This window comes from Myotis davidii, unplaced genomic scaffold, assembly GCF_000327345.1.
Source record: "Myotis davidii unplaced genomic scaffold, ASM32734v1 scaffold370, whole genome shotgun sequence".
Lineage (NCBI taxonomy): Eukaryota > Metazoa > Chordata > Mammalia > Chiroptera > Vespertilionidae > Myotis > Myotis davidii.
The window spans coordinates 2,222,406-2,239,909 of record NW_006288615.1 but is presented as its reverse complement, the minus strand read 5'-3'; the positions used below and the strand labels follow the sequence as shown (position 1 = coordinate 2,239,909).

The 17,504-nt window shown below is 40.7% G+C and overlaps 1 protein-coding gene across 1 annotated transcript in view; it reads right to left on the bottom strand.

Moving 5' to 3' along the window:
- Positions 1-17,504, bottom strand: part of CAB39 (calcium binding protein 39) — a 45,577-nt gene that overhangs the window by 12,395 nt on the left and 15,678 nt on the right. Inside the window, exons 2-4 of the mRNA XM_006760410.2 lie at positions 12,391-12,555; positions 10,137-10,255; positions 4,862-5,030 (exon numbers count right to left, since the gene is read on the bottom strand). Of these exons, the coding sequence (XP_006760473.1) occupies positions 4,862-5,030; positions 10,137-10,255; positions 12,391-12,555 (453 nt within the window). The remainder of the gene's footprint in view (positions 1-4,861; positions 5,031-10,136; positions 10,256-12,390; positions 12,556-17,504) is intronic.

Below are 17,504 nucleotides of genomic sequence, written 5' to 3'. Positions count from 1 at the left end.
CACCTGTCTGAATTCCAGTACATCCAAGGTCTTGGTATATAACTTGGAGAAAGGTCAGGAGTCATCTCTCAAGTCCAGCAGTTTAAGCAGCCAACTTTTAGAGTAGGTTGAATTTAAAGATTCCTAAAAATTATGTAAGTTTGGACCCCAAATATCATGTGACAAAGACAGCCCTGGAATCCCAGAAGAAATGCTGCTAAACCAGGGGGCTGATTTTCAGAGCAAGTCACTTGGCTCAATTCCCTATATGATGCTTGAAAATGTATGTCCAAGGACAGGAAACTCAATTCTTCTAACTGTATGGTTCATGGTTCACCTCTGGAGCTCTGAGTTAGAATGTTTTTCCTATGCCCCAGGTACTTCCAGAAACAAGTTTAATCCATTTTCTAAAGAACCCCACTTCAAATACAGCAGTGCTCTCATGGCAAGTCCCTACCGAGTCTTCTCTTCTTCAGGCTAAATAGGTCCAGTTCTTTTAACCACTCCTCGAATGACAGGTTCTGAGTCCCCCTCACCATCTAATGTCTTCTGAAAGTCATCTATTTGTCTATGTGCCTCTTAAAGTGTAGCGCCTGGAATGGAACACATTTATGTGCTGTTACCTGGTAAGCTTATAGTGGGGTGAGACCATCAAGCTCCTTAGGTGACACACTTTTGTGGTCACATGTAGTTCTGGGGCAGCATCATCACACTACCAATTTTAATGGACAAATTCAGAATTTTGTTTACTCATAGTGGGCTCTGTAGTCAGACTGCCTGGGTTCAAATTCTGGCTTGCCCATATATTGTCTGACTTTACTCAGCATTTCTATGCTGTAGTGTCCTTATCTGTAAAGGAGATGATAATACTTCCTTCAATGGATTGTTTGAATATAAGAACTTACCTACATTTTAGTAACTATTACAGTTTGCATTAAGTATTATTATAATGTCTATTCCCCAATCCCATATTTATATGGTTGGGTCCTCAAGTAGAAGACTTGGGTTATCTATAATTAACTTTATCCTGTTATATTCTGGCCTCTCTGGATTTATGGAGCCTTATTTAGGCTCACTGTTATTTATCTTTCCCTTAATGGCTGTCACTGACACATTTGGTAAGTATGCCTTGTCATTCTCTATCCAAGTCATTAATAATGTTTGACTTGGCCGAGCAGAGATCCATTAGAGTCTCTCTCCAGGGTGATGGTGATCCATTTTCCAGGACCTTATGGATACTGCATTTAATTAGTTGCAAATCATCATACTGAAACTCCTTCCATCTAGCTCCTAATCTTTTTATTGTTTCCATTAAAATAGGTCTGTATAATTATTTGACATCTAGTATATCCTCCTTGTCTTAAAGGAATCCCACTAGTTACTGTTTACAGCACACGTGCTGTGTGAGGCCACAATAACCTGACACACTAGTATTAATACCCACATTTTAGCAGATGAAGACACAGGTGCAATCAGCAGCAGAGCTGGGAATTGAACCCAGGCAGCCTTGTCTTTAGGCCCCTGATCTACTGGCATCAATGAGATTAGTATGACTGAACTTACTCTTAGTGAATCCATGCTGGCTGTGGGCACTCGGTTTCCTTTCCAAAATGCTCAGATATCATCTCTTTAGAAATACTTTCTAGAACCTTACACAGGTATACCATCAAGCTCCAAGCTCCACCAGCCTCTCTGGGGAATCTACCTTCTTTTACTCTGGAAAATTGGAAATATATTTGTTGGCCTTCTGATGCCCCTCCCAATCTCCTAATTCCTTAAAAATAATCACTAACAAATACTTGGCCACTGATATAACTATCTCAGTACCTGTTCATTTGAGCTACAAATCTTGGACACATTTAGAGCAGGTAGTTTTAATTTCCTTTTAAGACTCGGCCCACTTCCAGGGGCTTTGAATCCAGTTATGGATGAGCTGCATTTGTTGGAAAGATTTTGTGTGCAGACTGCATTTTCCGGAAGTTGCTCTGATCACATTCTTAAAGGAGACCATGAATCATGGATCTGTTCTCCTCCTTATGAAAGTATTCTCTGCAAAGAGTAAACTGGGAGAGAGGCAGGCACCCTTCCCTCTGCCAGCGCCTATGGAGTGAGGCTGAGACTGGCCCCTGCCTGACTCAGGTGGAGTTTCTTTTAGGCAGGGGTGGGGAGGTAGCTTTGGTCTGTTTGCTAGGTCTATTTCTCTTTCTCTTGTCTTGATTTTGGCCTCCTGTCTTTTTCGTTTCTTGGAGAGCTCTCTTTAATGAGCTCTCCACTTTCCTTGCAACCAGCAGCAGCTGAGATACAGAATCCAAGCCAGTTTCTCCATGCTTTCTCCTCTGGAGCTCATCCTTAGACACCTCTGTTATTTTTTAAAGTTTCCCTTCTTCCAGTAAGGACTACCACCTGACTCTGCCTAGTCTTTCCCTCTGTGGCTACCATGACCTGACAGGTTGCTTTACCCACAGTGATTCCATCACCTCGGTATGAATTTAATTCAAAGCAGCAGCACTAACTGAGATAAAATTATCAGCAAGGCCAATCAAAACGTTGTCAGACACTGGGAATCACATTTCTGGCATATAATTAGCACATTTCTCTCATCTCTTGGTCAATTTTGCCATCTGTGCCAGGAGCATGCCAGTCATGTTCTCCTTGGTCCGGTGGTCTGGCTGCATTCTCCCACACCACTGCCACCCTCTCCTCCTCTCTGCTTACCCTCCTGCTCCCAGAGCTGCACTCTTGGGCTCATGGCTTTTTTTCAAACAGGAGTGACTCCTCATGTTGACAGATGATGCTACTACACTTCCCCTCATAACGGTCTGCTGCTTTTGAGTGTGGCATTCCTTCCATCCTAAGCAAGAGTCCTACCACACCAAGGGCGGTGGAACTAAGCATCACATTTACCACTCTATGCTATCATCTTAAATGAATTTCATTTTGCTTTGTACACTGACAAAGAAATAGCTGAGGTCTTACCTAAGGCTTCTGATACCCTTTCTAATGGCTTTGGGAAAATAAATTCCTAGATCTTTCACACTATTATTTTATTCTCATTCAATGTGAAATCCTAGTGGCCAGGGTGCTAGGCTTTCATCCTATTTTAACCCCTTCCCTGGCAGAAACGTGTATACACGTTTTCACAAAATGTTCTTTTTTCAGTCGTCGACGAGTATACTCGTCTAAAAACTTTACCTTCAAAAACCAGCTACATACGTACCATTCTAAATAATTTCATCTAGAAACTTTCTGAGGAAATACTATTCTTAACCACAAAAATGGGAAGAAAAAATAATTACAAACTGTTTTCATAACCAGCATCAAAAATACTATATAGAACCAAAATAAAAAAATTAGTCTGAAAAAGAAACGTTTTTAACAAAAAAATTATTGGGGAAGGGGTTAAGGGTGTTCCTTCACTCCGAGGGACATATTTTACCCAGAAACCAGGGACTGTGCTCACCTCAGGCGCTCTTTATAATCATAAAACTGAACACTTACAAGAGAAATGGCCACTTGTCACTATAACAGTATTCATGGTTTCTGAGCATAGCAATCTGCAGGTTAGTATACTAAATTCTGATTATATTAAAATAGCAGTTCTAAATATTGACTTAAGATGTCACACATTTTACATAAGAGAATGTAACACAGAAAGATTATAAAGATCACTGTCTTATTTATATACCGTAAACAGCACAGAACCTTGCAATTCAAAACAAAAAAATGTGCATGTTGCACAGTGGTATCCTATATATGTACATCTAATTTAAACAAATTAACTGCTTTTTAACTGCTTCTTTGTAATATCTCCTTATACAACAGGGAGATAAGGCACACTGCGGAGAGGCTAATTTGAAAAGTGCAGGTGATTCTGTCCGCCCTCACCTCTTATAGTTAATAAACAAGCTCTGGCATGAGCATGGGATGGAAGCGGTAAGTCCCTGGTTCCCTTGGGCCCAAACAGAGGCCAACTACTTCATCTGGTGCTTAACCAAAGAAACTGCAACAGTATGCTCAACACAGGAGAAAAATCTGGTTGTTATATCTATTACTGTACTTGATGGGTAATTTAACAAAAAACTGTACCCTGCCTAAAAATTCTAACTTTTCCACCCTTTATTTTTTATTTTTTTATTTTTCACCCTTTAAAACTATGACTTTATTTGTATACATACATATACAGGGGTGGGGGCAAAAGCAGGTTTACAGTTGTTTGTATGGAAGAATAATACAGTAATCTATACAAATAAAAGGGTAATATACTAATTAGACCAGGTCAACCGGCCATCTTCTGGATGTCCGACTTCCTTCCGGACAAAGCCATGGTGGTGGGGGCCAAGGCAGAGGCAGTTAGGAGATCAGGCTGGCAGGGGAGAGCAGTTAGGGGTGAGATCAGGCTGGCAGGGGGTTAGGGGCGATCAGGCCGGCAGGGGAGGGCCGTAGGCAGGCAGGCAGGTGAGTAGTGAGGAGCCAGTGGTCCTGGATTACGAGAGGGATGTCCGACTGCCAGTTTAGGCCCGACCACTGAAGGGTCGGTCCTGGATTACGAGAGGGATGTCCGACTGCCAGTTTAGGCCCGACCACTGAAGGGTCCCAGATTGGAGAGGGTGCAGGCCAGGCTGAGGGACATCCCCCTGTCTCCTCCCCCCACCCCACTGTGCATGAATTTCATGCACCCGGCCTCTAGTTAATAAATAATAACATAAGAATAAACTGTTTCACATACACTGTAAACCTGCTTTTGCCACAACTGTCTTCTTTCTTCCCACTAGGGGGCAGCAGTATATAGGCAAGGACGATAGAGAAGGTTTAGGAAAAACAGCACACCTGTTAATCGGAGTTGCAAGTATAGTTAGAAGTCTATAATTTTTATATATGTTACCTTGAATGTGGCAAATGCATCGGAAGCTATGTCAAATGTTGACATTTCGACATATCTGAAGAAATCATAAAACTGTTCTGACCACAAAATGATTTTTGCAAGGGGTTCATGTCTGATGCACTCTCTTAACATTATTCCACAATTTAGAGCTATTTCAGGAGATTCATACCTGCAAAAAGAAAAAAACAAACATGGTTGCTCTTTTAAAACTCCAACACTGAACAGTTCAAATTTTTAGAAAAGGATGCTTCAGGAAGTGCCCTTGAATGACCAGAGCAGGTTACACACAGCATCTCTCATTACAACATGTGCTCGGTGAATTTTCTTTAGCAGGCACACATTTTAGTTGGTGAAGACGGCTCCAACCCAAAGAAAAATAACAGTTATGGAGTGATCGTGGAAATAAAAGTTCATTATTTAAGGTAAAAATCTTGAAGAGAAGAGAAGCATTTAGGGTCTCTCCACAAAAGGGTTACTAGCTTTACATGTGGGGTGCTCTCAACACTTCAGAAAAACCAAAAACTGAAAAACAATATGAAATAAATTAGTTCCCTAAATTCATAGTATCTAAAAGGCTCTAACACATGTATAGTCCTTATATTTCATTGTTTCAAGTCAATACTCAAAATAGTACTTTCAAGACTACTGGCAACATCTAAGCCCTACAGACTTGAAAGCCTGGTCCTGAAGATGTCAGTCAGGACTCCCGCAGTGGGCAGAGGGGAGTCCACATGCAGCCTTCCTCTACATCCATCTTGGTGTCTCTACAGTCTCCCTTCCCTATGAACAGAAAGAAAACCTCATTTCCCTTTCACCCAGCAGGCCTTTCGCTTCTGACATGCATCAACCCCCTCGGATCGGCTGTGCTGTTCAGCTCAAACACATAGCTCTCTTTCCTTTACTTCCTTCCAAGCTGCTTACATGGTTTAATGTCTTTTCCACACAATCTCCTGCAGTCAAATTCCATTTTCCAACATCCTACCAGCAAAGACCTCTCCTAGACAAATCTGCCTTTTCTCCTAACACAGAGTCTATCACTTAGTGTCCTGGCAGTGCTGACCTTCACATCTCTCTCAAAGAAAAAAACTCCCCCAGTTCTTCTTTCTAGCCCTCTGACTGTTCTTTTTTTTTTTTTTTTTGCCTGACCTCCAGTCTGCTAGCAGACACCCATACAATCTTGCTTCTACCATGACTCCTACAGGTCTTCTGCTCAGGTCTACACCTGAACTATACATTTCTGTTGGCATTTTCTGTTGTCTCTGGACAACTTCAATTAAAGGTCTACCATAAACTCCACATGTCTAAAATAAAATCTCATCTCCCTCCACAAAAGAGGTCACCACCCCTGCTTCCATCTAAGTTGGCATCACTGCTATATTTTTAATACCTGAGTCTGAAACAGTTTTGAGAGAACTGTCTGTGATAATGGTAATGGTTTTTATCTGTGCTGTCCATTATGGTAGTTACTAGGCACATATGGCCATTGAGCACTTGCAATTTGGCTTAAATGACTAAGGGACTAAATTTTAAAATGTCATTTAACTTAATTTGAAATTAAATAATTACATGTGGTTAGGAGGTACTGTATTGGACAACATAGTTTCAACTATGCCCTTTTTTCCCCTTCTAATTGATGTGAGAGAGAAACATTGATCAGTAGCCTCCCAGAGGTGCTCCAACCAGGAATCGAATCCGCAACATGGGTATGTGCCCTGACTGGGAATCAAACCTGTGATCCTTTGGTGCACAAGACGATGCTCCAAATAGTTGAGTGACATTGGCCAGGGCCCAAACTTACCCTCTTTTTCTGCTCCAAATCTTCCCATCTCCAGTGCTTTTTAACTGCTTCTTTGTAATATCTTAGTTTCAGTTCCTGTTATCTGTTCCTACTGTGGCATTAACGCAGACCGAGAGAAATGCAAGTGTCCCTAACTAACACCTATGTTCAAGCTCTGTCTTACCAAATCTACCCAACACACAAGTATATCAATAGCACTTCCAGCTTAGGAGTTTAAAATGATTTCTTCTTGCTGATCAAATAAAGACAACCGTATGGGCTTGATGCCTATCTTGGCTTTGCATCAGATCTATTCCTCTGGCATAGTGTCACCTCCCACTCTGACACAAAGCATCCCGCTCTTCTTACTGCTGCCCACCACTCTGTTCAATTGTGACCTGTACCTACTCTTTTTTTCTGCCAATTTAAACCATCTGGAAATTCACTCTTATGTTCCATCTTTTACCAACCCTTGCCTTATTGACTAACCCCACCCTCCTATTTTATCCCCTGAAATCCTACAGTACTAATTGTTATCTAGTAGCATTACCTTTTTGTTGTACATAGGTTCATCACAGATCTCAAGAAGATCAAAACTACATTGCTTTGTATCATTTATGGTAAGTCAGCTAGATGGCTGATTATGATTAAAATGTCTGCTCGGAAAATGGCTAATCATATAATTTATCTTTGCTGATCTTTAGTAAGGAGACTAGAATTCAAGGGTAAGACAGTTTGGTACAAGTTGGGCAGGTTTTGATGGCAGTTTGTCAAGCTTATCTTATACAATTAAACCATAAACCAATGATTACAAGGCAAACAGTTATGCTGTACAACCTGTTAGCACTAGAGTGGAGGGCACATTAACATTTAAATCGCCAGAGACAAGCTGCCTCCAGATGCAGTCTAATACTAGCAACTAGAGTATTTTCAAATGCAAATTAACAGTGGCAACCGAATAGCTGGAAGTGCGCATAGCCAGAGCAGATAATCACATCCTATGGAAGTAATCTAAACTAACTGACCAACAGAAGGACAACAATCTTAAAAGCAAGTTCACAGGACTACTTAAAGAAATGGCTATTTCCAGGACCGAAGGCAGAACTCACACAAAATAAGCCAGGGACATCATGTGCTGAAAGCACAGAAACATCAAAGCCTGATGCAGTCTTGCTAAAAGGACACGGGAGCCAACTCGAAGGAGAGGAGTTCTCACTGGTCCAAGAAGGGGCAGTTTGGACATAAAATTTGTGATTTTTTTTTCACACACAAAAAATGACCCAGTTACTTCAACAAATAAATGGTATATTTTAAAAAGGGGGTCAGGAGCTATTACAGATGAAAAGAGAGTTAAGTAAGAATCATATCAACCAAATTCAGTTTGTGGGCTTTGCTTAGAACCTGACTTGGACAAACTAAAGGGAAAATGCCATTTTTTTGTGGCATGAAAATCAAGGAAATCTGAACACTGAGCATTAGATAATGTTAGGTTTGTAAATGGTATTGCGACCATGTAAAAAATAAAAAAGATGTATCATCTTATTAGGGATGCAAACTGAAGTGACATTGTGTTTGAGGAGGAAAAAAGGGAGGAATACATGAAACAACAAGGACACAGTTTTAAGAACTGCTGAAGCTGGGAGATGGAGGAAGGGTTTGTCGTATTATCCCCTCCAGTCTGATGTATATGTTCCACAGTACAGGCTAGAAAGGGTCCCAACACCAGCAGCATTCTGCACGTGTCTCCTTCTCTTCTTTCCAGCTGAGGTTTCTGCTCTGGCTAGCTCGGATGGATGAGAGCTTTAAACCTTTTCTTTAAATTGTTATCTTAATATTCTTACTTACATGATGTTTAACAATGTTCCATTCATACCCTTGGCTACTCTAAAGGGAAAATGTAAGCAGAGATAACTAATTTATAGATTTTAATAATGATGGCTACCTATACAAAAGGAAATTATTAGCTTTAAAAATACATAAAGACTCCTGGAAGCTGCCTGAAGAACACTAAAATTTGCCCTAGCCAGTTGGATAGAGCGTCGGCCCCCGGACTGAAGGGTCCTGGATTCAATTCCAGTCAAGGGCACATGCCTGTGCTTGCGGACTCAATCCCTAATAGGGGCGGGCAGGAGGCAGCCAATCAATGATTCTCTCTCATCACCATTTCTTTCTCTCTTTTCCTCTCTGAAATCAATAAAAATATATTTTAAAAAAAGGACACCAAAATTTCAGACTATTCTCTACATGTCTATATACAAAACTCTGGATTGACACAGCAAAAAAATTAGATGCCAAAAGTTCTGTATGGCAACATGTGAAGAAGCAACAAAGATAGTTAAAAATAGAAAAAAAGAAACAGAATGCTGGCATCCAAAGCACGCACTGACTCATGCTTTGTCTAAGCAAGTTTGAACTTGAGGGAAGTGTTAAACCACAGAGATAGGAATCAAGTGAGGCAAGTGGTACAGCTAGCAGAAGGAGAGCAAGCTGATCCACACCAACATCCATGCCAGTAAAATGCCTGCCCACCAATTTAACAGGACATCACCAATGCTGGGGCAGATGCACACCATACCCAAAGCTGGCCAACAGGTCTGGCGTGAATTGACAGGAGGTTACCTTACCAATCAGGGAGGTTCAGTGATGAAGGAGGACAGGATCGGTTCTGTTTTGAAGCTTAAGCTTTTAGGCAGGGGTCCTCAAACTTTTTAAACAGGGGGCCAGTTCACTGTCCCTCAGACCGTTGGAGGGCTGGACTATAGTTTTTTTTTAAAAAAACTATGAACAAATCCCTATGCACACTGCACATATCTTATTTTGAAGTAAAAAAACAAAACGGGAACAAATACAATATTTGTATTTGCATGTGGCCCGTGGGCCATAGTTTGAGAACCCCTGCTTTTAGGCTTTTGGGGATTTTTTTTTAAACTGACAAATTAACCAAACACAAATGCCTGCTTAGTCCAGGAGTAATTCCAGGGAGATGCACTGTGCTTTACCAAATTAAATGGGTTAGTGAGTGGACACACATAAAAAGCAAAGGGTACTAATTCACAACCATGTTCTTTGTTGACTAATTGAGTTAAGCTATGCAGCTCCAGTTACTAGGGAGCTTTTACTGCCTTACAGGGTGCAGATGTACCCAAAGATATCTTTAAATACATGATTTAACTGACATTTCATACACTTATAACTTTTTAAATCTTAGAGAACAGAAGTAAGACCACAGAGGACTTTTATTCTTCAGTCATGTATGATTTGAAAATTTAAAGACTCATGATTCACCTACCTTTAAACTTCTATGGGCATTTTTTCAAATTCAATTTAGCTCACAGGCTGAATTTTAAGGAGGTAAATATGTTCAAGAGCTATAAAAAATCGAGCTGAGCGAACCATAGATAAAATGCTTTCCCACATTCACCATCCTGTTTTTGCCCAAGACCATCTTTCCTTTTTATTTTTCAACTGAGAATATAAATTTTATTACATTGTACATACCCTTTCAATAACATGAACAAAATATTCTGTTGGGTGCAGATGTATTCAACAGTAGGAGTTCTTGTACCAATTTGTCTTCTGAGAATATTGTTGAAAATTTGAGCCACATCTTTTTTGCCCTATTAGGAATACAATCATTAAAACATTTACCTGACTAAACATTAAAAAGCCCATACACCCTCCCAGATACACTCAAATCAAGGCATTGAATATTTATAATTATGACCAAATATATGACCTTAAAACATTCACAGACATTAAATTTTATTTATAATTTTAAATTCTAAGTTTTAATAGTATACTATTTTTAACCTGAGCAATGTGTCGACAAAGTGAAATCTCACTACATATAATTTCAATCATTCCTCTCAGTCATGCTCAGATATGAAAAACAAAACCTTGCTCTATGTTTACAATGTTCAGGGACCTCATTCCCACACAAATGGAAAAAGCGGCCTAAACAGGATGCTCGTGTTGTAAACACTACACATATTTCCCTTTTATAGTGAAGAAAGGAGAAAGTGTATGCTGCTAATATAATAAAATGAAAGAATTCCATAAGAAGCTGAACTTTAATGGTAAGTAGATACATGCCCCTATTAAACTAGGCCTACTTAGTAAAGACTATATAGATTAATAATGAAGGTCCTAAGAGTCACATAATGTAGTAGTTCAGAGGTCAGAATTACACCACTGTACTTGACTAAACAAAATAGACGGACATTACCGCTCTACAGTAAAACTGAAAAGCTGCATAAGAAAGTAACAAGAGCAGCACTGGATGGCAAGAGATGTTTCAGAATGGCCACTTGTGAAGAGGCTGACAAGCCTGCAGGAGAGATGGAGTGAGCGAGAGCTTTCCAGTACCAGAGATCACCCTGTGGCCCACATAGGTTGGGGGCATTTGCTAAGAATCAGTCTCAGGGGCACACACTTCTTTTAAATTTGTGTCTCTACAGTCCCAAATGAATATTAAATTTGGTGTCCAGGAGTAATTCCAGGGAGCCTTGGTGTCCAGGCTGGGGACTGGGATGGGTGGACAGAGAAGGAACTAGATGTTCCAGTGCATTCCCAACATTGCAGAGGAAATAAAAACTGTAGTTGTTGAAATTTGATACACTATTAAAAATACATGAAATCAGCTACATAAATGGAAATATCAGTTCTACTTGTTCTACAGGATAGAAATAAAACTTTATTCTCTTTTATTATCAATATTATACTGGAGTAACCTATGAACCCACCCTTATATCCTTCTCCAAAACTGGATCTGGTTATATTGCCTGCTATTTTCTCCTCTGGTTTTGCAAACACCTGAACAGACATCCAAACACTCAAGGATGATAGACACTGGGGCTTTCACAAAGCACACCCATAATAAAGAATCAAAGAATCATGAGCATGCCAGAGCCCCTCAGTACTATGTGTATGTGTGTGTGTATATGTATATTATATATGTATATACTTCTCAGACTGGTACCAAGGGCCATTATTCTCACTGTTCCCTGACTAAATAACATGGCATGACCAGCTGTGTAAGTCTGAGTAACAATCTCCAAAGTACACCAGAGCTCAGCAGGAGATGCAAATGGGTAAAGCAGGGGAAAAGCAGGCTGCGCTGTCTGCCACACACCCGAGTGTGGATCTCCTGCTTCAGCTGATGGGCCATGGAGGACTACAGGCCCCATGTTACCAGAGTCCAAAGTTTCAAGAGAAGCCAGAAATTCAAAATTGTGTATAATACCTCCTGCTATTTAAATGACATCCTAATTTAAACATTTAAAAGCTGTGCCAAGCAAAACACATATGATCTCTACTGTAATGAATTCTCAACAGGTAAAAACAAAAACCAAAAAAAAAAATAACCACCATAATGATGTTCTCAGAGATCTCATCTATCTCTAAAATTCTAACATTCTAGGTCATCTTTAGATTGTTTATTCCCTGAGAACCAAGGGCCCGTGAATTATGTAAAACAGCAGCTGTTAATTACGGACAACCTAAATAAAAGGGCACAATGAATACCTAAGAACCTCCCTGTATGATGTGGTAAAATAAGGGGAGAAAAGCCTGGGACACCCTTGAGTTCCTGCCCTGGCTCTGCTAACAGGAGGCAGTGTGGGCATGCTTATAGGTTGGCAACCCCTGAGCCAGGAGCCTGGCAGTAATCTTCAGATGTTTCAAAGAAGGGAGGCACATGGAAAAGGACTATGATGGGGTGCTGTTGGTGAAAAGTAAGAGACTGGTTTCTTACCTCGAAGTCAATGAGCTGCAGGTCCGCCACCAGGGTGCTCAGAAGCCCACTATTATACAGTTCTTGAGCGAGCTGTGCCACTGCTTCCGTCTGCGGCTCTTTTTCATTTGTGCCATAGAGAATTTCTTTCATGGCAACCAGATTTTTGGAAACTTCTTCTGTGGCCTGATTTTGAGGGAGAGGAGAAAAACAATTCATTTTAACAAACATATATAGCACACCTACATTTGTTAAATATCTTCGCTATGTACTCATGGACCTATGTACAAGCACCAAAAGTGGACAAGCCCAAGATGCCCTCAGGAGCTTAACACTGTGCATGTGTGTACACATGTGCGGGCCAACACACATGATGAGCAGGAAAAAACAGAAGATTCACATGTACACTTGAACACTGAAAACAATATTATGATAGAAATGCAATGGGAAGAAAATAACTCTGCATCAAATGGGAGGGAAACAACAAGGAAGAGGAACATGAGCTGACCCAGAGACTGCAGACACTGAGTAGCAAGAACTGGGGAAAAGGAGATTTGAGGGGCAAGAACTGGTAGGAGCCAGGCATGAGGGGGAGGAAGAAGCACAGGGTCTGTTAGAGGAAAGGTGTGGAGCAAGGGAGTGAGAGCAGAAAATGAAGCTGAAAGAGGCTTTGAATGCAACAGTAAAATATTAGCAATAAATGATACGTCACTTCTGGCCAAGATGAATGAACAGGGGCCAGATTTTATCTTTCCTCATGAAAAAGACTAAAACATTGGAGATAATTATGAAACAATGAGTTCTAAACATTGAACTTCAGGCAGTATAGGACAGTGACCTCTGAGAAGGGAAACAAATGAAGTGAACCTCACAATTGCCCAAGTTGACTATCAGGAGGGAATTTCCAGGCTACATCACAGGAAGAGGAAGCCAGGCAGAAGAGGGGGCCTCCATGAATTGAGCTGAGCTGAGGATGATAGAGCTGCGCATCTGCGGAGGCCACGGAGACTAGCATTCACAGCAGGGCAGAGTACTGTGTCTTTAAAAGGTAATTGGCTGTTTAAAGCATAAATAATTGTATTCTAAGGTTATGACACATGCAGAATAAAAACATGCGGCAACAACAACTCAAATGTGGGTAATGGAGTATAGTGTTGTAAAATTCTTATATATGAAGCAGAATAATATTTCTTGAAGACAGACTTCAATAAGTTCCAGTTATACAGTCTAAGTCCTAAAGGAGCCACTAAAAAAACCAACCAAACAAACAAAAACACCAAAGAGTTATAGGTAATAACAAAGGAAACTCAAGTAGAGTACTAAAGATAGATGAAAAACATAAAGGCTATAAAAAAACTATAGAAGTCAAAGTATTTGTGAACAGAAATCAACTTCAAGGAGATTAGTAATACAGATTCACAGGACACAAGCATTTCATGGTACCTAAAGAATTATCTAGTTCCAAGGTACTCCCTTCTACAATCTTCTATCCTCCTTACCAAATAATCACATTGCTTCACCTTAAATATTTCCAGTGTCTGCCGTGTTAGCAGATTCTGGAACCAGGTAGCTGTCAGAAAATTTTATGAGATCAACACTGCCTCACTATAGTGTCTGCTGGTCCTGGGGCTGCACTGCAGGGCAGGCAGTATCCTAACTTCTCTTCCATAGAAAGGCTCCTCTTGAAGGCAGCTTGCCCATTTCCCCTAAGTAGTCTTCTTCCAGGAAATCTCTCAGCTTCTTTAACTATCCTCCTAAGAAAGATAGTGCTAATGTTCCAACCCTATCTGAAATGGAATAATGCAGAAGACATCAGACCACCATTTTCCTACTAATGTCACAAATGTTAATGTGGCCCAAGGCTACCTTTAAGAATTTTTGCAATTATATCATACTAGTGACCTGGTGCACAGATTTGTGCACATTGAAAGGAAATTAATTAGAAGGTGGCCGGTGGGGTGGGACTGGGCAAGAGGAGCTGGACACACCCGGAGCCAACCTCCTACGGTCCCTCCCCGGTGTCTGCGGGGTGAGTGGGGTCCCTCTAGTAGGTGGGGGGTCCCTTGGCCTGGCCTGCGGGGGTCAGGCTGAAACCGGCTCTCTGACACCCCCCAAAGGGTCCCAGAGGGCACTCGGCAAAGTTGCTATGGTACAGGGCGTGGAATACAAACACAAGTGTGCAGTAAATCAGATTCAGGGCTGACAGTGCCCCAGCAACAACATAACCCACAGCTGAAGGTGGAATCACGTGGCCCCGCAAGTAAACGGGCTCCCTCCTCTGGTTTTGGGGTGAGTCACTCGAGAACCACTGCTGCTAAGTCAGTGCATGTGGTCAGTGTGCGTTATAGCGGCCTGTCGGACAGTGGGAGGGACACACAGCATATTAGTCTTTCATATATATATATTTCATTCAAAACCAGATCTTTGAATGACAATACAATGAAGGCTTTAACTCTTTTGACTATTTAATTTCATTTCATTAACAGTCCAGCATTCAACATTGTGGAGGTATTTCTGGATTTGGAAGGACATCCAATATACTAGCTATCACTCTTCTGTTTGTATGGTCTGGAAATCTGATAGGTATGCTTCCCATGGCCTCAATCATTAACCAAAATGTTGAAAAGGAAATAACCATAAAGGAATCATTATACCATTGAATCATTATGTTCTTTTCAGTAACTATGTACTTACTAATAATCTTTGGGCATGGCCACTCAACCACTTACATACGCCTATTTCCAAATCATATTCAAGTGGCATTTTGTTAAATACTTTTTTTTAAAAAAATATATTTTATTGATTTTTTACAGAGAGGAAGGGAGAGAGATAGAAAGCCAGAAACATCGATGAGAGAGAGACATCGATCAGCTGCCTCCTGCACATGGGGATGTGCCCGCAACCCAGGTACATGCCCTTCACCGGAATCGAACCCGGGACCTTTCAGTCCGCAGGCCGGCGCTCTATCCACTGAGCCAAACCGGTTTCGGCTTGTTAAATACTTTGATAAAATAAGAATAACTATTCCTTCCACACTTTCTGAACATAAGAAAATGAAATAAAGTTAATTTGGCAAGACCTTTTATACTGACATCTACTAACCACTATTTTCTATTCTAAGTGCTTATAAATCCTCCTCCTAAAAATCCCATTATGAAACCTTAATCCAGTGGTTCTCAACCTTCCTAATGCTGCGACCCTTTAATACAGTTCCTCATGTTGTGGTGACCCCCAATTTCATTGTTACAAATTGAACATAATTAAAGCATAGTGATTAATCACAAAAACAATATGTAATTATATATGTTTTCCGACGGTCTTAAGCAATCCCTATGAAAGGGTTGTTTGACCCCCAAAGGGGTCGAGACCCACAGGTTGAGAACCGTTGCCTTAATCGGTCTCAATGTTAAGCAGAATCTTAACATTTCCAATCTGCTGTTACTACTGTATTTGCTAATGACTCAGCTTTCTGACAGTTTGTCAAGCAATATACAAATTTTCAGTCTGACTGGTGTGGCTCAGTGACTGAGCATCAACTGCTTGATTCTGGGTCAGGGCACATGCCCAGGTTGTGGGCTCAATCCTCAGTAAAGAGTGTGCAGGAGGCAGCCAATGGATTATTCTCTCTCATCATTGATGTCTGTCTCTCTCTCTCTCTCTCTCTCTCTCTCTCTCTCTCTCTCTCCTTTCCTCTCTCTGAAATCAATAAAAACATTAAAAAATTTTTTTGAGTATCCCAGATTGTACCTTTTCTGGGCCAATAGATCAAATCATTTATCAATAGTAAATGATCTCTTAAATCTAGTTATATGTGCTTTTTCAACTTAATTTTACTAATCTTCATTCTTAAGATATTCTCTTTAACAGGGAAGAATCTGACATTTAGTAGGTTTTCTGAGTCTATTTTCTGTTGATTTTACACCAGTGACGCTAAGTAGTAGGCCTCAGCCCCCAAAGTTTTGAGGCTCATAGCAATCCTTCATATGCCTCACTTTATACTCTTCTCTGAAATCATGATTTTTAAATCTAATTTAGGTCATATTCTAGGCTCTCTTCTGAGAGCAAAAGATGAATAAGAAGGAAGAGGGGTGAGTGAGCCAGAGTATGGGGTTTCTTTTGGAGGTATGAACTGTTCTAAAACTGACTGTGGTTATGGTTGCACATTATGTGTGAATAAACTAAAAACCACTGAATTATACACTTCAAATGGGTGAATTATATATGAGTTATATCTCAAAAAAGCTGTTTAAAAAAACAGGGAGGGGAGAAGCAAGGAAACAGAAAGCTAGTTGCGCTAATTCTGAAATGAAAGCCCACCTGAATTCACATTTAAATCCCTCCCCTTACCTTTCCTATCGCATACATTGTGGGTGGGGAGGAAACACCAATGGAATTCCCTCATCTGCTAACCAGTACACTCATCTACCCATGTTAATCCTCTCTGCTTCTGGACTCCATCTGTCTCCTGCCTTCTCAGAACTCATCCTGCCTGTTATCTCATCTTCTAATATAGTCAACTTCCCTCTCACTTGATTTTAAATGTGATCAAGACTCCCATTAACAAAATCAAACTCTCCTTTGACTGTATAACCCCCTCCTAGTCACTGTCCCCCATAACATCTACCTGTTTTCTATAGTCCACATCTTTTTCCTATTCACTCTTCAATCCAAATCCATGTGATTTCTACATCTAGTTACCAATGCCATTAAATACAATTTCCCGTTTTCATTACATGTGAGCTCTTGGCAGCATTTGCAGTTGTTGATTACACCCTTCTTCTCAAACCACCCCTCCTTTGTCCTCAGTGACTCACCACTACCCTAATTTTTTCCTTCCTGTCTCCCCTTTGGCTCAGCCTCCTTGACTAGACCATTTAAATATTGGAATTCCTCAGGGCAGGGTACAAGGCTCTCTTCTCATTCTATCTTCTCTCCCTAAGTGATCTCACCCACACCCACAGCTTTAATTAACATCTCCATGCAGACGCCTCACAGATTCCTATCTCTAATCCAGTTCTTTTACTAGTACACCCAGCAGCCTACTCAAAATGATTCCACTTGGATGTAGCAAGGTCCCTCAAAACTAACACATCTAAAACAACTCATGATCTTGCACCAATGCCTGGTATTCTTCC